The 25,711-nt window shown below is 45.8% G+C and overlaps 1 protein-coding gene across 1 annotated transcript in view; it reads left to right on the plus strand.

The window, feature by feature from the left end:
• RYK (receptor like tyrosine kinase) overlaps positions 1–25,711 on the plus strand; it is a 1,434,429-nt gene that overhangs the window by 523,353 nt on the left and 885,365 nt on the right. Inside the window, exon 3 of the mRNA XM_044070454.1 lies at positions 23,558–23,657. Within this exon, the coding sequence (XP_043926389.1) occupies positions 23,558–23,657 (100 nt within the window). The remainder of the gene's footprint in view (positions 1–23,557; positions 23,658–25,711) is intronic.

Genomic DNA, 25,711 nt, shown 5'->3' on the forward strand with positions numbered 1-25,711 from the left:
GGTATTCCTTTTCTTACCATTGCTGGTATTTTCTTTCCTTTTACCACCCTCGTGGTAACTCTTCATACCATCGTTGATAGCCTGGCTCTTTTTCTCCTTCCTTTCTCTGTTTGAGCGAGTGTTAGTATGTCTGAGAAAAAGGGTACTTCAGGTTTTAAATATTGCACGTCGTGCAGTGGTAAATTACTTAACAGTGACTTGCATTTTAAATGCGTTTATTGTTTGGGCATCTCGCATCTTTCTGCAACTCCCCCATGTGATATTTGTGCGAGTTTTAGTCAATGGACGTTGAATGAACGGCGCAACAAGTTGATTTTGAAAGGATTGCTTTCCTCTCCTTTCTCTGAGGCTATTTCTGCAGAGGTCTCAACCCCTCCAGGCAAGGATAAGAAGCGCCCTCACTCAGACCCTTCTTCACTGGCTGGTGATATGGGCAAAAATCATCGATCTAAGACTGGTAGATCTTCCTCCGAGCATTGACTCGCTGTCTGTGTGCCACCGATTTCGGCACCTAGCTCAGTTTTTGGGAAGTCTGAATTGTCGGTGCCGGGCTCTGCACCGATGACTACTGAACATATTGTTTCCTTGGTTCCGACCAGTGTGGTTCAGGACACTTCGGCACCGACAACGCTTTACAGGCTACGACGACCTTGGATCTGATCTTGACTGTTACCTCGATTGTGACTTCGGCTCCGAGTTCCCTCTTTGTGCCGACTTTGCTGTTTACGCAATTCAAATCAGAATCCTCGGCTCCATTGAGTTCATTACCACGGACCAGATATTCATCTTCTGTGGACCCATTTGCCAGGCAACACTACAGTCCTTTTCTGGACCGGCCTGAATCCTCTTCCGGGATATCGATTAGGTCTGCCAGGAGCGTGTCCGAAATACATTGTTTGTCTCGTGGATCAGGTATTGACTGCAAGAGGAATCTCCAGACCCTGTTCCACTCCAGGTGTTGGGATTTTTCCTCCTTCGATTCCTTCGTATTCTCCTGATGGGGATCTTTCGGTCCCAAGGCCCCTTTGCCCATTGCTTTCAGAGGGACCCCTTCCTTCGGCGCCGACTGCTTTGATGCCTGAAGCATCTAAGTCCTGGTGGGCTTCAGTTCCGACGACAGCTCACCTTATTCAACCTCTTGCTTTGGGGGTGGAATATTCGGTTCCTGCCCCAGCACCAACTGCCTTCTTGTTTCCCGTCTTGGATCCGAGAGTTATTTCCACACTGAACCCTTCTCAAACGTCAGTCTTGGAGGTGGGCCATTCGGAGCGGGGTGTGACCCCGGTTCCGATTCAGTCCTCTTCGGTTCCGGGCTCCAATCCCTCTTCGGGTGGGCCCACCTTCCGGATTATGGAGAGGGCGCTGGCGGCTAACAGTCGTCCTCCTTCAGCTTTGCCTTTGGTTCCCCCTCTTACTCAGCCATCGTCAGCCCTTTGCAGGGGACCACTAATCCAAAGCACCCCCCTTTCCGAGGCTTCTTCGGATATTCCCACTGAAGAGCCCCCCTCAGAAGAGGGTGTGCAAAAGAAAACAAATGGACTCACCTGAAGAGTCCCTTACTGAGGATACGGATTACGATGGGGAAGGTTCCCCTAGATCACCCCCTGACGATGTTTCCTTTGAGGACATCTTGGAGATTTTGAGTCAGCTGGGTGACTGAAAATCTTCCACCCCTTCTCCGGAGGAATTCGTATTCTTACAAGCTTTCCCTTCTCGGACCACTATGTCCTGGGTGACCCCCTCCTGCAGATGAGTTGGTCAAATTCATCGTGCAGTGAGCATGGAAGTGTCCGGATTCAGTAGAAGCTATCCCCAGGAGATCAAAGTACTTTATCCTCCAGAAGATTAACCCCATTGGTTGAAAGGCTTGCCAGTAGACACTGTGGTGGTGGCGGTGGCCACAAAGAAGGACTTGGCAGAAGAGAGTCCAGCTGTTCATCTGCCCAACAGGGAGTCTTGGGCAGTGGACAGGCTAGGGAAGTGAGTCTTTGCTGCAGCGACCTTTGCCATGCGTTCGCTGAATTTCTTGGCACACTTTACGAGACTTCAGAGAGACCTTATTTCCAAACTCTCTGGTAGCCTCGTGGGTCAAGTGTTGGATGGAGCAGGTGACAAAGTGGCCTCCCAACTTGCCACCCTTGAAGCGATTTCAAATTCCTCCATGAGGTTGCTCTCCCACGCAACCGAAGGAGCAGCTAGAGCAGCAGGTGCTGACGTGGTTGTCCGACATCATGCCTGGATGTACATTTCTGACCTACCGGATTCCTTCAAGTCTTCCTTTTTGAACGCCCCTATTGAGCCCTCCGTGCTCTTTGGTTGTAAGGTCAAGGATACTTTGGCCAGGTGCGTGCAGGACGGAAAGACCTCATCAACTGTGGACCTGCGCTTCTCCAAACCTCAACGTTCCTTCTCCAGGAATCAGAGGAGTGAAAAGTTGTGGCACAAAAAGTCGCAAGGTTTCTTTTGTGTCGCACGTGGCGAGGACTCCTCCAGAGGCAGAGGAGGGTCCGACGGTGGAAGACGTCCCTTTAGGGGCAGAGGGGGTTACCGGAATCAGGGCTCCAGACATTTTCTCTGGTAGGCCCTATCAGTGCTTCTGAAGAGTTGCCCGACTGCTTTCCTCTGGAAGCAGTCTGGGCGCGTTTCTCTCTGCACCAAGCAGCCTGGTCCTCCATTATCGACTATCTATGGGTGCAGAGAATTATCACCAGAGGCTATCACATTCCCCTCAAATCCTTTAAAAGACCTCAATTCTCCCTTCCCAACGTTCCACTCAGTCAAAAGGAGGAGGCAGCTTCAGAAATCAAGAAGCTTCTTCTAAAGCGAGTCATCCAAAAGGCCCCCCAGATCAATGCGGATTAGGGTTCTACTCCAGGCCCTTTTTTGTGCCAAAAAAGACTGGGGTCTGGAGGCCCATTCTGGATCTCAGTCGTTTGAACAAGTCAGTTATACAGACCAAGTTCCGCATGGTCACTATTCAATCCATCCTCCCATGCCTTCGGGAGGGTGTGTGGATGTGCTCTCTAGATCTCCGGGCTGCGTATTACCACATCAAAATGGACAAACGCTCCAGGAGGCTTTTGCGCTTCCGGCTGGGAGCCAATCATTTTCAATTCAGAGCCCTGCCTTTCAGTCTCTCGACGGCCCCCAGAGTGTTCACGAAATGTCTAGCAGTGGTGACAGCTCACTTGAGATGGCACGGATTCCAGGTGTTTCCTTATCTGGACGATTAGCTCCACTCCACCCCCATTGAGCGTCTACTGACCAGGGCCATGCACCACACTCAGTCTCTGGGTATTACTATTAATTGGGAAAAGTCAAACCTTCAGCCCTCACAACAATTGGAATTCATAGGGGCTATGTTCAACACTCAGTTTGGTCTAATATCTCTTCCTCATCACAGGCTCTTAAGACTGAGAACACAAGTGCAAGTGATACTCGACTGCAGGAAAGTGTCTGCAAGCGAAGTTTTGCAGGCTCTGGGTTCCATGGCAGCAGCCATTTCCATTGTTCTGTTGGCCAGGCTTCATATGCGCCTGTTACAGTGGCTGCTTCAAACTCAATGGATACACAATCATCATCCCTTGAACGCACTAATCCTCATCACCGATCTTTGCAAGCAGGATCTCCTCTGGTGGATGAGAATGGACGAAAGTCTTTGGTGTCGCCCCTTTCAACTTCTTCAGCCCAGTGCCACGGTGACTATGGACGCTTCCCTAATAGGGTGGGGGGGGGGGCATTTTCAGGGAAGATCTGTTCAAGGCATGTGGTTTCCTGTAGAAGTCGACTTACACATCAACGTTCTAGAGCTCAGAGCTGTTACTGGTGTTACAAGCTCTCTACCCTCTTCTTCCTCTCGGACCGATTGCTATCCAGTCCGACAACATGTCTGTAGTCTGGGTACATCAACAAGCAGGGGGGGACCAGATCTTACCCCCTTTGCCGTGAAGCCATGAGAATTTGGCAGTGGGCGATAGCTACCAACCGTTTCCTGATTGCTACACACATCCTGGGGAGTTCCAACATGATTGCGGACAGCCTGAGCAGATGCATCCTGCTTCCTCACGAATGGTCTCTCAACCTAGAAGTGGTGGAGGAAATTTTCAGCCGCTGGGGCCGGCCTTGCTGCGATCTGTTTGCCTCCCCCTCCAATGCGAAGTGCAGCAGCTACTTTGCCCTCTTTCCTCCGCAGGGGGAGTCCCGAGAGATGCTCTGACTCTCGATTGGCCCACGGGTCTCCTGTATGCTTATCCTCCCATCCCCTTGATACCCTTGGTCTTAAGGAAAGCTACTCAGTTGAGAAGCAAAATGATTCTCATTGTCCCGTTCTGGCCTCATCAGATTTGGTTCCCCTTCCTTCAGCCACACCTGCTCCGACCCCCTTGGATTCTAGACTTCCGTCAGGATCTTATCTCTCACCTCCAAGGGTTGTCGTCTCCAAATCTGGCCACTCACAAACTGACAGCTTGGTTGCTCCACTTCCGTTAGTAGCCAGGCTTGAGTCACTTTCTTCTCCGGTATGGAATATTATTTTGGCCTCCCACAAACCTTCTACCAGAAAACTTTATAAAGACAAGTGGAAATGTTTTTCCTTGTGGGCACAAGAGCTGTCTCTGGATCCTGTTTCTGTTCCATTAGCTACGGTTCTTCAATACCTGACCGAGCTTTTCCTTAACGGGGATTCTGCATCCACGATTCGGGTGCATCTAGCTGCCATCTCCAATTTCCATGATGGTTCAGACAGAATTTCTTTTATTTCTTCCCGTCTGTATAAGACTTTCTTGAAGGGGATTTTTCATTCTAGACCTTCCATTAGGCAACCTGTGGAATCATGGAATCAGGGTGCTTCAAACGGTCGCTACCTCCCTTCGAGCTGGCTGCAACCTGTGATGTGAAGTTTCTGTCCTGGAAGGCCTTGTTTCTGGTGGCGCTTACTTCAGCCAGACGTGTATCAAAGCTGCAAGCATTATGCATTAAAAGTCCTTATTTGATTTTCCATAAGGGCTGCGGTGGTGGTGCTGCGGTAGCGTTGTCGTCTCACAGTTAGACGTTGCCCGTTCGATTCTCAGAGCATCTTCTGTGTGGCGACATGCGTGAATGGGCGTTCCTTCGTTGAAGGTTGTGCGTTAGGCCCGGCAAGCCAGCATGTAAAAATCTACTGCCAATCATTAGTGGACCGGAGTTCCGCTGTGGCGACCCCTAACCGGGAAAAAGCCGAAAGACGCAACAACAACATTTGATTTTCCATAAGGACAGAGTATCACTTTGCACCAATTCCACCAATCCCACTTTCTTACCCAAGGTGGTTTCGGAATTCTCTATTAATCAGTCCATTGAGTTGCCCGTGTGTTTTCCTAATTATACCAATAAAGGGGAATACTGTCTTCATTCCCTAGATGTCCACAGACAGTTGTGGTTTTATTTGGACATGACAAAGTCTTTTCGAAAGTCAGATCAGCTTTTTGTTGCCTTTGCGGGCTCTAGAAAGGGATTGGCAGTGTCTAAGGTTACCTTGTCTAAATGGCTTAGGGAGTGCATCTCCTTTGTTTATTCTCTGGAGGAGGAATCAGCTCCTGGCCACATTAAACCTCATTCCACTAGAGCTGTGACCGCTTCTGTCCCCTTTCATGCTAGGGCTTCCATGGATGATATTTGTGCAGCTGCCACCTGGGCTAAACCCCATACCTTTATCATGCATTACAAATTGGATCTGATCTCCAGGGGTAGAGCTACCTTTGGCTCTCTGGTTCTTCGGAATGTTCTTCCATGAGGGCCACCCAGATTCTGTAGTAGCTAGGGACTCTGTCCCTTCAGTGAGGAATGGAAGAAGATTAACAACTTCAGATAAAGAAGTTATGTCTTACCATAACGTTCCATCTGAGTTGTTGATCATCTTCCATTCATCAAACCCTCCCACCTTCCCCCTCCAAGGCTCCTGGCGGATCTTTGGGTCGTTTTGATGTTAGGGTGTTTGCGCAGAGATGGCCTCTGCCTCTGTTTCTCTTTCTTATATATATGTTGCTACTGTGGTTCTGCAAACTCAATCTGAGGTGTGGGATGAAGGGCATTGTGGGTAGTAGCGTGGCTCGAGAGTTTGGTGTACGCTAGCTTAGCATTTGGCAGACTCTCTTCTGAGGGTTCGGAACCGTACCCATCAGTGATGGATGAAAGATCAACAACTCAGATGGAACGTTGTGGTAAGACACAACTTCTTTTTTCTTGATCATGGGGCATGCACAGGAGTATTCTGATAAAGTGTAATTCATTTATTCATCGTACTAATGTGCTATGACTGCTCATTCATTGATTTGCACCTTCTCCAGGCTTTGTTGCTCTGACTCTTATTTTCAAGAGTTTGGATTCTTTTGGCACTTCAGTACCATATGTCTTGGCCTTATAAGCCCTTGCTTCTCATCCTGTCCATTTCCTTTTAGAGAGGTGTATTGATATTGGCAATCTTCTCAACTGTTAACACACCACTTGAGGGCCTTTCACAATAAGATACAATAGATGTGCTAGTACTCAACATATCATGTCATTGTTGAGTGGGCTCTTTGCAGTTAGATCTTACCTTCTGTAAGAAGGATCTTACATTCTTTCTCATTTGCTTGGGCTTTCCCTTCAGGCTCTGGTGGGAGATTTGCAAGTAAGCCTGGTAAGTTTTTAAAGATGTCCTTCAAGGATGCATCTGCAGTCCTTACAAATGGGTTGTCCTGTCGTCAGGCAGCCCTTCGGTCCGCCGGATTCCAAAGTCTGGGTCTGGCCTCGGCTGGTGTCGCACTTCACCCGACGTCATAGCTGCAGTTATTCGGGTATAAAGGCATCAGCCGACGCCATTTTCCTCCGTCTTTCTTGCCGCGTGGCGCCCGAAGCAGAAGCTGTTCGCAAGTGCCGGTCGGTCAGAACCAGAGATTACTACTACCGAATACTTCTACTACTACGGAAGACTTCTAAAAAGCTAAGTACCCCATTGGGGACTCTTTCTTGCCTCAGCCGATGTCAGAAAAAGTGAATAACTGTTTGAGGTATTTGTTTCCCACAATTTAAAGATTTCCACTCTTACTGCTTACCTTGCTTAGGCCCAGACCACGACGTAGCAGCTTGTCTAGCCTGTGCTTCTTTCAACCGACAAACGCTTAGACGTCGGTCTGAATTTGCTGAAGAGTTTTTCGGCTCCGCTTTTGCTTACATTATGCCAGTTATGTTGACTTGCTGTACTTGCACAAGCCAATGTATACATTTACCTTGGTGACAGGAGCTGAGATTGCTGTTAACTCCTTAAAAAAAAAAAAAAAAAAAAAAACAAATTTCTGACAGTAAATGTTAGTTTGCTGCTCAGCTGTAGTGATTGAAGTGTTTGCAGTTCCAGTAGCCAAGACTGAGCTACTGGTAGAATCACTAAATTTGAAGAGGGCTGTTGCCCTCAACATGAATGGCATGTGTTCCACAAAGATATTATGAGATGCTCATTGTATTGTTCACTATTACAGTAGTTATACCTCTACATCAACGTGAGGAGGAGGAAAGGAAAATGCCGTGGAAGTCATGCAGAACATTGTGCTGAAATCTGTCTGATCACCTTCATTTTTTTTTATATGAGAAATTAAGATGACATTAGTTGATGCATAGGCAGAGTATTGAAATTCTCTCAATTTGGGGGAAAAATCATTATTTTTATCTTTTGCTTGTTAGTAGAATAAAAGCTTTGTATGTTAAGTTGTCAATCTCGCCTTCATTCTTGCTGGATGGGTTCGGAGCCGATCCTCGGCTCCGACTCGGCCAATACTAAAAGCTCGAGAGCTAATTCCACCGGCTCGAGGCTCCCCTATATCCCACAATGCTAGGCGGTAACTACCCAGATCTCGTTTGCCGCTATAGCTGACGAGGTGTGTTTTCTACCGGCTCAGGCAGGTTAGTTACAGTTTTACCTTTAGGTACTTCTAAAAACCCCTTTTTTATTTTTAATACATAACTTTTCAGTTTAATTTAAAATTTAGACAAATCGACCCCTGTTTGTCGAACCCCTTTTCCCTTTTTTTTCCTTGTTCTAGGCCTTCGGCCCCTTCCCTTCCCCTAGTCCTTTACTAAATTAGTTTTTTTTGTAAGGGCTTGTGTGTGTGTGTGTTGGTGGTTTAACCTTAAAATTTATTTTAATATTTTCTAAAGAGAGTGTCTGTAGTGTGTTTGTGTGTGTTAGGCTCTCTTATTTTACTATGTCTAAAGACAAGGTCTCAGGCTTCAAGAAGTGTGACTCGTGCTGTCAGAAAATGTCTCTGACAGACGGTCACACTTCTTGTGTGTATTGCCTGGGGCCTTTGCACCTTCAGGACTCTTGTGCCTTTTGTCATGGGTTTAACCCTAGAGTCCTGCAGGAACACAAGAATAAGCTCATCTTGCGGGGCTTATTAAAGCCTGAAGGCCCCCCGACTCAGTCTGTGTCGGGGAAGCCTTCAAAAACTTCTAAACAGTCGGCTCCTGCTCCAGAGTCGACTGCTGAGAAATCTAAGTCGGCTTCGACATCAGCTCCGGCTGGAGCCAATGTTTCTAAGCCCCATACTGTTACCTCTGCTCCGGCTGGAGCCGAGGCTGATAAAACTTTGTCGGCTCCGATACCTTTATCGGAGCCACAATCGAGAAAGAGGTCCAGATCCCCCTCTATTGGATCCGTGCATTCGGCGCCAGGATCCCCTCTCCTTTCAGAACGAAGTCACAAAACTCATTCCTCTCGGTCTTCCAGATTATCCGACCATGATTTGCAAAGGGTAGTGAGTAGACTTAAGTCCGAGGCACTGGCCCAAATGCTGCATAGCCCGACTCACCAGTCAGTGGCTATTCCCGTTCCCCAATACATTCCTCCTCCGACTCCGAGTTCGGAGCCAAGGCTTGTCGGCGCCATGACTGTCGCTGCGTCGGATCTGATACCTTCCATTTTGGCTCCGTCGTCTGCTCCGATCTCCTCTTTCGAGGGATCTCTGCTCCGAGGGGGCGAGTGGCATCGGACCCTTGTCCGACCCCGCTCTCCCTCTCGGGGCTTCAGCGTTGGTGAGTTTGGCTCCGACATCGGCTTCGGAGCCGTCTCTGTCGGTGCCGGGGGAGGTCCGTGTCTCTTCGGAGCGGGGGCCTCGGGCCTTGCCTGACAGGGGTGCCTTCGAGGTCATGCGGAGCGTGCTAGAACCAGGTTCTGCCCTACAGTCAGCTCCTTCAGCCCCTCCATCTACAGTGCCTGCGGTGATTTCTACTCACCCCCTTGTCTCAGACCGCAGAGAGCCAACTCCTCAAGTTTCCCCATTGGGAATTTCCTCCTCTTCCGAGGCCTCTCCTGACCCTGCAGGAGATGCCCCTAGGAAGAGGCAGTGCGAGAGGAAGCACATTGACTCCTGAGTCTATCACCTCCGACACTGACTTAGAGGAATCCGAAGGTTCCCCTCGATCCCCCTCTGAGGATGTCTCCTTTGCTGACATCCTTGAAATCCTGAAACAGAGGGGGAACTGGCCAGCCCTTAACCCTTCGGAGGATGAGTCAGTGTATCTTGAGGCGTTTGGCTCTCACCCTTCTACCTCCTGGGTGTCCCCTCCCTTTGACCCCCTTATGGAAGTGGTGGCAAGGAGGGCTTGGACGGCTCCTGACTCAGTGGAACCCACCCCGAGGAGACCATCCAAATTTATTACTGCCCCCAGAGACAAAGATTTTTTATCCAAAGGTGTCCCTGTTGATGCCATGGTGGTGGCTGCGGCCACAAAGAAGGAATTAGCTGATCCTTTGGTTCCTGTCCATCCTCCTAATAAGGAATCTAGGACCATGGACAGGTACGGCAAGCGGATGTTTTCATCAGCGACCTTTTCAATGCGGTCGCTGAACTACTTATGCCACTTCACTCGTCTCCAGAGAGATTTACTCAAGGATATGGGTGAACTGATAAAGGATCCTACAGCTGAGGGGTTCAAAGATACAATGAACTCCCAGTTGGCAACCCTAAATTCCATCGTCAACTCCTCCATGCGGCTGGTCTCATATGCAGCAGATGGAGCGAGTAGAGCCGCAGGCACAGGTGTTACCTTATGATGTCACGCCTGGATGCGGCTATGCAACTTTGCGGACCCTTTCAAGGCGTCCTTCACCAATTCTCCCTTTGATGGATCATCCTTGTTTGGTCCACAGGTGAAGGATACATTGACCAGGTGCGAGGTAGAAGGTAAGACTCTCTCTGCTGTAGGAGTCTGTTTTTCTACCCCTTCTAGACCATATCCCAAAGGTCAAAGGGGAGGAAAGATGTGGTTCCGCAAACAATCCCAGGGAGTCTCATCTGACGCACAAGGCCGATTCCCCTCTAGAGGCAGAGGGGAGAATAATAATAGATGCCGCCCTAGAGGCAGAGGAGGTCCGCAAAACCAGGGTAGCAGAGAAATGTTCTCTGACAAACCCTTTCAGCACCCCTGAGGGGCTGCCCGGCTGTCCACCTTCGGAGGCAGTCGGGGGAAGGTTATCACTGTACCCAAAAGCCTGGCTTTCCTTACTCAAGACAAATGGGTACAGTCGATCATATCCGAGGGTTACAAAATTCCCTTTATTCACATCCCAACCCAACCAAAAAGATCCCTTCCAGATGTTCCACCCGGTCTAAGGGAACAAGCAGCATTAGAAATTTCAAAGCTGCTAGCAAAAAGAGCTATCCAATCAGTCCTGGCAGACCAGCAAGGATCCGGAATCTACTCCAAATTCTTTTTGGTACCAAAGAAAACAGGGGACTGGAGACCCATACTGGATCTCAGCTACTTAAACAAGTTTGTCAAGAAAACAAAGTTCCGGATGGTCACGCTACAGTCCATTCTACCCTTCTTGGGTCAGGACAATTGGATGTGCTCGATAGATCTTCAGGACGCCAGACTACCACATCAAAATGAACAGACGCTCCAGGAGATATCTCCGCTTCAGGCTGGGAGACAGTCACTACCAGTTCAGGGCCCTGCCCTTTGGTCTCACTACAGCCCCCCGTGTGTTCACCAAATGCATGGCAGTGGTCGCGGCTCACTTGAGACGTCAAGGATTCCAGGTGTTTCCATATTTAGACGACTGGCTCCTTACCGCCACCACCAGACATCAGCTTCTCCTATCCAGGGACTTCACCATTCATTCTTGCCAAGCTCTAGGCATTTCAATAAACTTCGAAAAATCTGCTTTGCCGCCTTGTCAATCTATTGTCTTTATAGGCGCCACCTTAGACGCACTCAATCTTTCAGCCAGACTCACAGAGCAGAGGGTGTCAGACATTCGGAACCAAGTTTCCCTTCTCTTACAATGCAACAAAGTCAAAGCCAGACTGGTTTTGAAGGTACTAGGACTCATGGCAGCAGCTATTCCCCTTCTCCCCTTAGCTCGCTTTCACATGAGGATCCTCCAATGGATGCTGTTTACTCAATGGTCCTTTCAACAGCTCCCGATGTCCCATACCATATTGATAACTCAAGCATGCAAGAATCAACTGTATTGGTGGATCTCCTCACCTCAACTTCTCAGAGGAAGACCCTTCACTCTTTCCCCCCCCAGTCGCCACGTTGACAACAGATGCCTCACCGATTGGGTGGGGGGGCATTATCAGGGCAGGACAGTCCAGGGCACGTGGCAACCTTCCGAGTGCCACTTGCACATAAACGTCTTAGAGATGAGAGCAGTGCTTTTAGCATTGCAAGCCCTTCACGACTCTCTTCCCACTGGGACTATTGCAATTCAAACGGACAACATGTCCGTAGTGTGGTACATCAGCAAACAAGGCGGAACCAGATCATACCCTTTATGTCGAGAGGCACTCAGACTTTGGCAATGGGCGATCTCTTCTCAGCGTTTTCTTATAGCAACGCACATTCCCGGGAAATCCAACGTTATTGCAGACAAATTGAGCAGAGCAATTCTCATGCCCCACGAGTGGTCTCTAAAGAAATCAGTTCTAGAAGAAGTATTCCTAAGATGGGGCCAGCCTTGCTGTGATCTTTTTGCTACTCCCCAAAACAGCAAGTGTCACGACTTCACTCTCTTCCCGTTACCAGGCCATCCCACCAGAGACGCTCTAGTCCACGATTGGCCCCGGGGACTTCTATATGCCTTTCCCCCCTTTCCACTGATATCTCAACTAATTCAGAAAGCCATCGCCTTGAGAGTGACTATGATCCTCATTGCCCCTTACTGGCCTCGACAGATATGGTTTCCCTTTCTTCATCGTTACCTTTTGGAGCAGCCTTGGCATCTGGACCCAGTACCAGATCTGATAACCCACCAATCGGGTCAGCTGCACCAATCTCTGCCTTCTCTAAACCTCACAGCGTGGTTTCTCCGATTCCAACCTTAGCCAGGCTTCCTCAATATCTCGCCGGTCCGAGATATCTTGATAGCCTCTCATAAATCTTCTACCCGGAAGATTTATAGTAGCAAATGGAAACCCTTTTGGGCAACATCAAAAAACATAGATCCCTTTACTGCACCTATCCAGTCTATTTTAGACTTTCTAGCAGAACTCTTTCATTTAGGATCTTCTGCATCAACCATTAGAGTTCAATTGGCTGCCATATCAAATTTTCATGTTGGTGTTTCAGAGTCTAGCATCATGGCTCACAAACTCTGTAAAGCCTTTTAAGGGGTGTATTTCTTCTTAAACCTCCAATCAAAGATCCCCCGCCTCAATGGGATTTGAACTTGGTTCTGGCATCTTTAATTCTTCCCCTTCAACCGGCGGCTTCATGTTCTCTGAAGTTGCTTTCTTGGAAGACACTTTTCTGGTAGCTATAACTTCAGCAAAAGGGTATCCGAACTCCATGCTCTGTGCAGTCGCCCTCCTTACTTAGTTTTTCACAAAGATAGGGTATCCTCCGCACTAATCCATCCTTTTGCCTAAAATTTCTTCTCAAATAAACCTAAACCAAATTATTGATCTTCCCGTCTTTTTCCCTAACTATTCAAACAGGTCGGAACAAAAGCTACATTTTTTGGATGTTCATCGCCAACTTAGATATTACTTAGACAGGACTAAACAATTCAGGAAATCTGATCAATTGTTTCTGTCATATGAAGGTAAATTGGGCCTTCCAGTTACTAAAGTATCCCTCTCTAGATGGCTCACCTCTACAATAACCTTCATCTATGAGATCAGACATCAAAAACTACCCTCAAGACCTAGAGCTCATTCAACTAGGGCATTAGCTACATCCGTAGCTTTTCAGGATAGGCTGCCAATAGATTCAATTTGTGCAGCAGCCACCTGGGCTTCTCCTCATACATTCATTTCACATTACAAATTGGACATGGTTTCCAGAAGTCGTGCCAATTTTGGTTCCACTGTTCTCAAGAGTCTGTTCAGATAGGCCACCCGGGATAAGGTGCTAGGGACGCGGTCCCATCCAGCAAGAATGAAGGCGAGATTGACAACTTAACATTAAGAAGTTATGTACCTACCATAACGTTCCATGTTAGTTGTCTTCTTCTCGCCTTCTTTCTTGCGTCCCACCCTCCTTCCCCCAATCCTGGACAAGACCGACTGGAATTCATTTTGTGTTTTTCTTCTGAAAGTTGTCATTCCCACACGTTCTTCCACCTCTTCTATCCTTACTGAGGTCTGCCTTTCCTTTACGCAGATTGTTTTGAGGTGGGTTTCCCTACTCCATTCTATGGAGACTAGGATTGCTTGGTATAGCTATCAAACGAGATTTGGGTAGTTACCGCCTAGCATTGTGGAATATAGGGGAGCCTTGAGCCGGTGGAATTAGCTCTCGAGCTTTTAGTATTGGCCGAGTCGGAGCCGAGGATCGGCTCCGAACCCATCCAGCAAGAAAGAAGGCGAGAAGAAGACAACTAACATGGAACGTTATGGTAGGTACATAACTTCTTATTTGGTGTTATGGTAGGGTGTCCGTTCCTAAAGTTAACAAGTGCCTTTCTTGTAGAAAGCTAGTCCCTGTTAAGTAATTTCACAGTCCGTGCTTGATTAGTTTTGAGCAGAAGCATGGTGTTGCCTTCTGTCCTCATTGTGCTAGAGTCAACAAGAAGACCATTAAGTAGATGGTACAATCTCTCTAGGACTGTTCAAACCAGGAAAGATTGAATGCCTTATTCAAGACCACCATGACATCAGCTGAATTGTTCGCTGTTACCCCACTTTAAAAAGGTAACTAGAACTGCCCACGAGACGGGATCTGGGGATATGGACACTAATGAGTTCAATGGCCTTTCTAGGCTCATGATCATTAGGTCTGGTGAGGTACATTTAAAGCCCACAGCTCTGATACCTGTAGTCCAAGATCTCTGGTGATGCCCATAAGTAGCCTGCTGCACTCTGTGAGGAAAAGACATCTCTCTGCACTGGAGTTGATGTAGATTCCACTGGTGGACTTCTGAATCTACTGATCATATTGTAATAACTGATGGTGAGAGTGGAATGCCCTCACTTTTAGTTTGTGAGGATGTCTGTAGTTGGAAAATCAAAGCCATAGGTATCTGCCTAGCACTGGATGATTGCCACTACTCAAGAAAGAAGGGCCAGTACACCCAAACATCTGATGTCTGCCATATTGTTGCAGCATAAAGTAGACAGGTTCTTTCCATCCTAGTCCCCTCCCAAGATCTGGTGAAATTGACTGAGGATTTTATGCTTTTTCCTAAGAACCTGCAGTCAGTATTGGGATTCCCGACCTTAAAATTGAAAAGGGGATTAGTCTTTCCAAGGAATTATTATCCACCCATGGTGAGTTAGATGGGTTTGGCTTATGTGGATCAAAATCTTTCTGCTGTGTCTCTCTCCCTCTCTCTCTGTGCTGGACACTGACAGCTTCTTATTTTGTACATCCCTGCCAGTGGATTTCTCATTTGAGGACAACCTCAACAAGATGAAATATTTATTTGTGTGGGAGGATGAAATAGGTGCAGAGAACTGGGCCTACCAGAAATCAAACCATTAAAAAATCCTCCAGTGATTAAAACTTTGGAAGATGCATTTTACCAGAGCTTCCTTGGAGCTGGATACCCAACCCTCCTGCTCACAAGAGTCTAGACCACTTTTACAGGTTTATGGATTCCTGTAAGTACCTGCACAAGAGTCCAGATGCCCATCCAGCCATGGCGACTGTGGATTCATTAAAGCATTTTCTAGGACTCCAAACAAGAATCCTTTTCCCAATAACCGAGAAAGAGAGCCCTTAACTGATTTGGAAAGCAGGTATGACTTCTTCCACCCTGACCTTCAGGGCTCTGATACTCTCATGATAAAGGTGCCAAGGGTCTCATCCCATGTTAAGGAAAAGGCTGTGGAGACAGAGGGCAAGGCCCTGAGAGGTAAAGTGCTGGAGTTGTGCAACCTCTGTCTGGAGGTGGTTAGGCAATTTATCAAGTATAGCAAAGTTGCAGTGGATACATTTTGCAGGGTGGCAACAATGGTGGTCAGTAATTGAGAGATGCCTCTGGTTAAGGATGCACCCCTTGCCTGATAGTATCAAAGTACAGCTTCTCAGAACCCCACTAGAAAAGGTACTGCTGTTTGGATCCTTGGCTCAGTAGATATTTAGGAAGGAGGAGGAAAACAATGCAGTAACTCAAAAAAAAAGAAAAAGCTGTTTCACCCCCCCCCCAAATACCACATATAGTAAAAAGTACTCTAAAAGCTGACTTCCACCAGAAGCAAGACAAAGTTAAGCAGATAAGAGAATATAAGACAAGTTCTCAAGAAAATGGCAAACTGACCAAAAGTGAGAAGCTTGTGGATCACCCGGATACACCATGAGAAAGCAACCGAGTTGGCAGACCTCTTCCCTTCCCCTACCCCATTGCTGTCATTTCTGTATCACCCCCCCCCCAAAAAAAAATCCAAACCAAAAAAAAAATGGTCACTTGGAACGTTTTTTTAAAAAGACTGACCATTTAAAAAAGCACACCACCTTGCAAAACAAAAACATTTTCCCATTAGATCTCTGTATTCTAAGCTGCACCAAAACTACTTTTGTTTCTTATTTTGTAGTATGTTTTTTGACAAAATGGCCATCATGGGGCCCTTCCATATTAATGTGCTCATGTTTTTTTTTTTTTTTTTTTTTGTCCCCCCTTGGGACATACTTTCTTGGCCTAACCCCCAGTCCCCATGTCCATGTCAGGTCTACCAGCTTGTCTTCCATCCTTCTAGGCATTAGTCATAAGTGATTCCATCATAAGACATGCAGATGTCCCCCTTAACAGGCTGGATAAGGAAAAGGTCAAAGCAGGTGTCTGTTAGGTGCTAGGAGCCACCATATCACACATGCACTCAAGTTTCCCAACAACAGGTACTGTTATGACTCTGTCGTAGCCCATGTTGGTATGAATGACTTGAGACGTACCTCTCTGGACTATATGAAGGGAGACATGTCTGAGCTGTTGGATTATTTGTCTCAGGCACGTTTGTCCCTAGCCTTGAGCATTATTTTACCTTCACCTAGGATGATGCCTCACTAGAAACAGAAAATTAATGACTTCAGTAATTGGCTTAGTTTCTGGTGTCATTCTAAGGGGATCCAGTATCTGTCAGCCTGAGATGACATGATCGACCGACCTCAATGCTTTGCCAGAGATGGTCTTCATCTGTTGCCCCTGGGATTTTGGCTACTGGCTAAGGCTCTTGCCACCTCCATAGTGCCTGTTTTAGGCAGTGTCTCAAGGACAAAATTCCTGAAGTAAAAACTCCATCTACAAACAACCTCAGGGTTGTACTGCTAAACGCTAGGAGTCTTAACACGAAACTGCACTCACTAGAAGCAGTCCTCACATTGGAAGACGCAGACATTTGTGAAGTCATGGAGATGTAGTTCAAGGCTTTGGAGAGCACCCAGCCTTCCTGGGTACACCTCCTTGCACGTTCAGACCACAAACTGAAGGAGTGAAAACTAAAGAGGGTAGTGTATCAAAATTCATTAATGATAAATACACCTCCAGATTGGTTAAACAGTATGGTTCCCTGGAGATACTTCAGGTGCAAGTAACTGTTGGTAGGGCACCTATTCCAACTCATTGTCGGCTACAGAACCCCCTCCATGAATCAGGATACCCACTCTGCCTATTTGGATCTACTTGAGTCTATCAATATCCGAACACCATGGTTTTGGGTGAATGTAACTACCCATTCATTGACTGGATAAATTACTCGTGCGCAAACTCACTTGCCCAAAGGTTCCTTGACTTTAACTCCAGTGCCCTGGACCACCTGATTGACACACCCACAAGGGATGCCAACATCCTGGATCTGGTGCTTACCGTTATGGTGGACTACCATAGCTCCCCCACTGAGGTTTTCCCTGGTCAGATCTGACCACAAATCAGTCTCATTCGAAGTAACTGTTGCACCTGACCCCCCCCCCCTCTCCTCCAGCAACAATTAAACTGAAAAACTCCTCCAAAGCAGATTTCTTACGGGGTGGTATAAATAGCTTCATGGCAACCCCCCCCCCCGATGGAATTGACAACTATGAAAAGTTGTACACCGATGCTTTATACAAACACCTGTATAACTGCATTGACTCTGCCATACCTGATAGGACCAAAACAAGCTCCTCAAGGAAGAGCAAACTTGCCTGGTGGACAACTGCCATTAACAGGCTTTACAACAAGAGGAAGAAGTTGTCTGAGAGTAAGAGGGAGCGAAACCCTAAACTGGAAACGCTCCTTCTTCAGCTTAAAAGAGAACCACACCCACAGACTCAAAAAACATGTTTATTTCATCATGGTTTGGTGTTTCTTGCAGTTTAACACCACTCTTGGACTATTTACAGGCTGTTAAATATTTATATATGTATGAGGTCTGGCATCTTGAAGTAATTCTGATTGTTTAGGCTGCCTCTAGGTATCCCAAAATGCAGTGTGTGTTTGTAAAAAAAAAAAAAAAAAAAAAAATTACATCACGCAGGCCTCTGTCTTCCTAAACCTCCTGTCACTGCATTGATTTTACATGCATACACTGCTGTTTTTCAGTCAATTATTTTTAAGTAACAATTCATGCCATTTAATGACTACTTAAAACACAAACAGGGTAAATGCCACAGAACAGACTTTCAAAGTGCCTTTTGTTTATTTATTTTTAGGATGGCTAAACAGTAGTCTTTTGTAAAGCCTAAATTGTACTACGACTCATCTCACATCCCCTTCACACCTAACTTCCTAGCTATCAAAGTGCTAAGTGTAATTTGAACTGTTACCTGCTGTGATTGACAGTTCACAGCAGGAGACTTGACTCGTGTACTGTTTCCTTGTTCTCGCCTTTACTTTCTGTATGGGTATGGGAAGAACCAGGGAGCTGTGACATCCCAGCATAGGTGGATTTTTAGGACAGTCGTGGTTATGTTAGTTTGGGGAGGGAATTGGTCAGAAAATTACCTGTATTCACTGGCCTTGATGACATCAGTGAATTGGAGACTTTAGCAAGCTTTTCCAGGGCAGGATAAAAGTTTTTTGAAAATGAAACCACCACAACAGTAAGGTATTATTTTAGTGGAGAGAAACAGTCTATTTAAAATAATTTAAATGGTGTCTTTTGTTCATAGCAGGGACAGTAAAAAGGTTCATAGATTGGTACTAGGCTATCGGCCCTAGGGCCTATATAAGCCTAGCCATAACAATTCCCTGGCTATTTCTTCCCACAGTATTTACTTCCCTGGACCCGTCTAGCAGGGTGACTGACGTGATCCCTGGGGTGAATTTTCTATGTCCCATCCAATCATCAAGGTTCCTTTTGAAGAGGACCACAGAGGTGCTTTCCTTGACATGTATGGTCAGTCTATTCCAGAGTCTGGGAAGTCTCTGGGTCAGGAACCTATCCCTCCAGCACGTTTTGTTCATTGTGATGACAAGGTTTAGATCCCTGGAGCATGTTTCTCTGAGGGATTGGGATTTCTTTTAAGTGTAGCATGTCCTTCAGATCTGGGTTTGACATGGCCTTGTATGTTAAGCAGAGATCGTCTCTGAGTAGACGATATGCAACAGAGTATAGGTGGAGTTCTTTTAGACGGTCAGCATAAGGCATTTGCTTTAGGCCTGTGATTCTTTTTGTGAGGTATTTCTGCGGCCTTTCCAGCTGCAGATGTCTTGAGAGGTACATACCAAATGGGGCGTTGTATTCTATAATGGGCCTAATGAGGGATGAGTACAGTGGGACAATGACTTCCTTTTTTCTGGATGAAAAGCCCGTAGTGATGAGGTGTGCCACATAGAAGGATTTCCTGACTGTTGTGGTGATGTGGTTATCGAAGGTGAGACCACTGTCCACCTGTGTCCCTAAGTCTCTTATCACACTTTTGGTGTTTAGTGTACTGCCACCTATGTGGTAATTCATGGGTACATGTTTTTTCCCAAAGAGGATAACTATACATTTCTTGGCATTGAGCTTGAACCCATGGCTCTGGCACCAAGCACCTGTTTCTGTAAGGCCCTTTTGTAGAATATCCACATCATTTGGGGATTCAATAACTGCTCCCAGTTTGCAGTAATCTGCAAACTTTGTTCGCCAGAGTCCCTTAGTGTTGGTCTGTACTTCAGAGAAGTAGATGCCAAACAAGAGCGGCCCCAGGACTGAGCCCGGAGGTACTCCACTTGTCTCGAGCTGGATTTGGAGTCGACTGCTTTTACACTGTGGGTTCTGTCAGTAAGCCAGTTGGCACCCCATCAAGTGACGTAGGGATTAATGCTCAGTTTAGTACGTTTATGTATGATTCCAGAGTGGGGGATGGTGTCAAAGGCCTTGACGAGGTCTAGATAGGCTGTGTGGTCCACCTTACCCTTGTCCACGGCCCTGGAGACTGATTAGAAGAAGTCAGTCAGGTTCGGGAGACAAGATCGGCCCTTCATGAACCCAAACTGCGTGGGGTCCAAGGTCCAGACTGTTTTCTTACTAGCCATTACATCTTACAGGAGGATATCAGAATTACAGACCTTCATGTCAAGCAGCCCATCCTCATTTTCCACAAGGATAGGATATTCCTCCTTGCCCAACCCCACCTTCATACCATGTTTGAAGCAGAGGTTACTCTAGATCAAGACATTAGCCTCACTGTGTTCTACCTTCTACAGAGCACAGGGGCATTTTGCACACCTTGGATGTGCATAGGCAGCTGAGATTATATCTATACGAAAGCAAAGAAGCAACTCCGACAAGTTAGCTTTTTCAAAGGGTAGAGAGGACAGACCTGTCTCAAAATAGACAATTTCAAAATGGCTTCTGTTTGTATCTCCTTTTATTACTCATTATGTCAATTCTGCAGTAAATCAGGTGTGAGTATACTCCACAAGAATAACTTCCACTGTTACAGCCATCTTGCAAGAGTTAGCACATAGGTCATGTTGGAAACAGTGGTTTAGTCATCTGCCTACACTTTCTCTAACCATTATAATGTGGACATTATCGCTAATGTCAGAGCAGATTTTGCCAGAACTATTTTGTAATAACTACTACAACCAGCTTCTTGTCAGGGTCAGCGATCTGCTATTCCATGTGGGAATCTTCCCAAGAACGAACACTGCTGCAACAGTGAACATAGTACAGTTAGCTAGGAATGTACTATGATTGTAGATATTTGAAAACATTCACTGTTGCAGTAATATTTCACACCATCCACCCCTCTGTTAATTACCATGAATTGGATTGGGCACAAAGTCTCCTGTTCCGTCTCCTTTCGTCTACCTAGTGTCAGCTTTTATGATATTCTGGTGTAGCTGCCATCCTTGGAAGTGTATACCACCTAGGAAGTGAGTGCTGTGGCTTCAGTCCAGACTCCAGCAGTGGGCAGGGTCCACAAGGAACAAGTGATGGTATGGATTGATATCCTTTTTAATACTACAGGTGTGCTGATATTCAGGGGAGAGGGCATCTGTCTGGCCTGAAGGGAAAAGAGAAAATGCTTTGGGGCAGGGTAGACATCAGTCCTAAGAGTTTGTAGTACTGCATCAGTGAGCACACACTGATGTCTACAGTTATAAGTTCCTTATACAACTGTAATTTCCATTTCTTTGGTAGCTTTGTAGTTCCTTTGCTTTCAGTCCGATTTTCTTGTGATAGACAAAAACACAGGAAGAGGAAAAAAAAGCATGTACAGTTTTTAAAACTTGTTGCAAGCAGTATATGCATTTGTAAAACCAGATTATAGGACAGTTTTTTTTTGGTTCTCTTGCTTCTTTTAGATCATTAGCTATAAGATGAAAATGTTTTGGCCTAGCTTTGTTACTGGTAGTGGAAGAACAGACAGCTAGGCTGACATGCTGTACGTGCTTTCCTGCAATCATTTTAAAATGCTGTATGATGCTTCCCATTTGTCTTGAACTTCCCAGTAGTAGTATTTGAGTAAGACTGAAGTGAATCAGCTTCATTTGCCTGCTAGTGGTTCTGAAAGCAGTGTATTTTTTATCAGTACCAAATTACTGTATCATTTATTACCCACACAGCTTTTAACCAGTACTGCCCCAGTACAGTTCCAATTCAAGCAAGTATTTAAGGTTGACAAATATTTCTCATTCTGTTCTGTCTCTCTTGAGTTGTGTGTTCAGTTTTCATGGTTGTGTTGCTGAAGATGGTGGGGCTTATAGTTCCAGGATGTCATGATATGCACCTGTGGAGACATAGTGCCAACCCACTTGCCAGCATATGAGCTAAAGCATGAATTTATGCCAACAGAGCAGTTGCAGGTGAGAGAGAGAGTGTTAACCATTTTTCAACACAGAAGGCCATCTTGAATGTACAAAAGACATCTCCTCAATCATACTAGCATAGAGAGATGAAATATTGACTACGAGTCAACCAACCCAGGTTCAGCTAGCAGCCCAGAAAGTGGAGGAGCTGACCAATGAATGTATAGGTGCTTTCCTTGAAGTGCATACTCTGCATTAAATCTCTGTTGGAGGTCAGGGTTGCCTGCAAGAGAGTAGGACGATTGAGATGTCTTTTCTATGAGAAACATGCCTTTCATGCATACCAAACACACGGCATCCATTGATTTAACATAGGCACAGCCATAAGGGAACAGATAGGGCTCAATGAGAAGTCTTTTCAGATCCTGAAGTGGTTGACACTGCTTCTGTCCCCCTGACCTTTACTGCTTGATAGAATATATGGTGGATGCCCGTGCCCTGGCCCAGCAGTCATGGAGCCTCAATCCACACCACTAACACCAGTGAGGGGCATCTCATACTGGAGGAAAGGATAACAAATACACACAGTAAAGTGCAATTTCCCTTAAGAGCACACAGAGATCACAGTCAGTCTGGGGCTGGTCGCTCCCTTGCTCTCCAGGTCCCCAAAAAGACTTCCCCACTGGCACAGCTATAGGGTCCAGATTTCAACCTAGTAGGCAAGCTAAAACTTCCAGCACCCTCTCTGTCCAACCAGTGCTTAGTGTCCCTGCCCAATTAGCTGACCACACACACACTTTGAGAAGAGTTTATACAACCACACAGACACTCCTGGGGAAGGCTGGCACAGGTTCTCCAGCTGTGCCCCTTTTTCCCAGACTATACGGTAGTACCAGCTGCCACCACCCAGTAATATTTATCAGCTACTCAAAGGCCCTTAAAAGGGTTTCCAGTTATTACTGTGCAGTAGTATTATCCAATTGGTAGTTTAGCCCAGGGCTAAAGCTATTAGAGTGGCTTTGTACAATTTACCAAAGGCATGCAAGTACTCTAAAGAGCTTAAATTATCTCTACAAAACGGCCACAGTTGAAAGGGTTTAAAAATATTTAATAACAAGTAGTCAAAACACAAGACAATACTTTTTTATTACACAGTGCTATTCAAGAGTTCAGAGATCACAGAGAAAAATAATTCAGTAGTACAGTGCTGTCAACACAGAAAAACACTTAGTCTAATCTTTCTAGCTGTTTCTAAGAGAAAACACAAGTCTAAAATATACTTACATATAGAGCAAGACAGTGCTGGTGAGTTGGATGGTCAAGACAACAATGCGTAATGCTTTCTGATTCTGTTTTTAAAAATCACATTCCTGGTTCACATTACATCATTCTTCACACTTCCCTGGGTTCCCAGGCTAACAGACTACATTTACATTCTTCACCTCTGGGCAGAAACCAGAGCAATAAAGGACATGTATGCATGCAAATTCTGGCCATTGACTCTGGCCTTAAAACAATAGGCAGGATGCCTTACTCTAGACTTGCTGGCTCCGAGTTTTAACATCAAAGGGTCACAACATGCTTTACCTGGTCAGTATAATGCACTGTTGCATTTTTTTTCCAGTTCCACATGTAACACTATTTTTACCATTTAAGACAACTAGCCTGTGGTTTACATTAACATTTACAGATGACAGAATTATCTCCAAAATTCTATCTGGCTAGGCTAGCAACCTTCACCTGTTTTCTTTGAGGGATCTAAGGACAAAAACCAATAAAGTGAAATTCTCACATACTGGGCAACATTTAAAACATGTTTAAGAGTTCACTTGTATTTGCTATACCTGGTTTTGTTGTTTAATGATATCAACATTTTTGTGAACAGGTTAGATATCCCATTTGCAGCTTTCATCTTGAATATAACCTAATGATCATTTTTTTAAGGTGGAATATAAGCTGGGATTTCAGGTTGACAACCCTGCAGCTATGGATATGCCAATAGTAAATATCCCCTTAGATGGAGAAATACCACGCACTTTTTCAGGTAAGATTTTTTTTCTGCGTAATTTTTAGAAAAGATAGAAGCATATTTGTAACAGTTGATTGGAATATTACTGAATGTGAGAAGAATGTTGTAGAATTATTTTAAAAAATTTGGAATTTTATTATGAGACAATAGCATGTTTAGACAATTTTCTGTGGCATCATAGTGCCACTAGTTTGAAGTAATACTATTTATTGTCCCTTTTGTCTGACTTTGACCTCTTTCATTGAATGACTTTTTGAATTTAGTCTCCCGACATCTCTTGCTCAGCATACTTCCGAATTTTGCTGCGTCTGTGCTCAGGGGTGTTTGCCTGCTTGGTATTATGCACTGGAGTTCAAGGATGCACTTGGTCGTTGTTATTGTTAATATTCTGTGCCATTTTTTGAACATGTCAGATGATGAATCCTTAAAGGTAGCTGTAAAGTTCCTTTAGATTCCTAAAACGTAGAAAGTAGGTACTTGTGGTTGTATCATTTTGAGGATCAGCAGTGGCATGGTTTTTATTGCTTGGGAGGGAAGCATCTATTGAAATCATTAACATTCATACCAGTAATTCAGCTTGACTAGCTGCAGAAGAGAAAGAAAAATCTTTGTAGGTTTACATTAGCCCTTTGAATGAGGTAACTGAGAAGTGGACTAAATACATGAACCATCAGGGAAAAAAAGCTGAAATGTTCTTGGAGGCAAGGCATTTGTTAAAAACCTCCTTGTGTTAAACACAATCATAAGAAGTTGCTTCTTAATTAGTGAGGGTTTGAACTTGTGCCCTCTCTCAGCTGTCACTGCAGAGCTGAGAGAGGGCAAACATCCTGCATCCTATCATACCAGCACATTCTCCCTTATTTGAGTGTTTGCATCTTAAGCACAGACAATTGCTTCATATGGAGAAATTCTTCAATAAAAGCTCTGTGATCACACTCAAGACTGCTGAATCGACAATTCTTCTCTTCAGACTTCTGGTCATGCTTGATGCAATGTACTCTAATTGCATCCACTGGAATGACCCACATGTTAAGCTGTTGCAGTCTCTCGTTGTGTGCCAGATGTTCTTTGTGTTTCACTGTTGCAGTCATTACATTTGGGTTATCTACTTGCAGGTAGCCCTCAGCCGGCCTGATTATCAAAGTCTTTTTCAACATTTTGAGAAACAAATGGGGGAGCCCAGAGATAGACCTGTTTGCCTTCCCTCAGAAGTACCAATTGGACAAATTCTGCACAAGGACTCCCCACAGACAAGCTTGGAAAGTGGATGCCTTGTCCTTCACCTGGGAAAGCCTTTCAGTTTATGCCTTTCCCCCTCTGCCTCTCCTCTCGAAAGTTCTACTAAAGATCAAATGGACAAACCAAGGAAAATACTTATTGCACCAGACTGACCACGCCAATACTGATACCCCCTCTTGCGCAGTATGTCACTGCTGGAACCATGGCACCTGCCTCAGACCCCTTCCCTGCTGTCCCAGCAGGTGGGCCAGATTCTGCACCCCCATCTTCAAACCCTGAACCTTGCACCCTGGCTAATTACCTGAGCTCTCCAATACCATCCCTCTGTAAGCAAGTGCTGGATGTCATCCTGGAGGCAAGGAGGCCTAGTACTAGAAAATCCTATGCTGAAAAGTGGAAAAGATACTGTTCCTGGAGCCAAACTCAGGGGATGGGCACAACAGTGCCCAGCTTACCGCATATTCTTCAATACTTAACAGAGATACTTTACAAGAGCCTTTCCTTCTCTTCTAGTAAAATTCATGCCTCAGCCATTTCAGCACATTATAATACTGAGCCACCCCTCTTTTCTCACCCCCTGCTGAAGCAATTCCTCACAGGGGCCAACAATTTAAGACCGCCCAGGAGAGCCCCTACCCCAGCCTGGGACCTTAACTGTGTATTGGAAAAGCTCACTCTACCTCCTTTTGAGCCAGCAACTACAGAGATGAAATTCCTTTCTTGGAAAACAGCCTTCCTTCTAGCCATCACTTCAGCAAGAAGTGTGTCTGAATTACAGGCCCTCATGGCAGTGGAGCCCTTCATCATCTTCCATGCAGATATGGTGTCCC

This window comes from Protopterus annectens, chromosome 4.part1, assembly GCF_019279795.1.
Source record: "Protopterus annectens isolate FY-2018-M chromosome 4.part1, PAN1.0, whole genome shotgun sequence".
Taxonomy (NCBI): Eukaryota; Metazoa; Chordata; order Ceratodontiformes; family Protopteridae; genus Protopterus; species Protopterus annectens.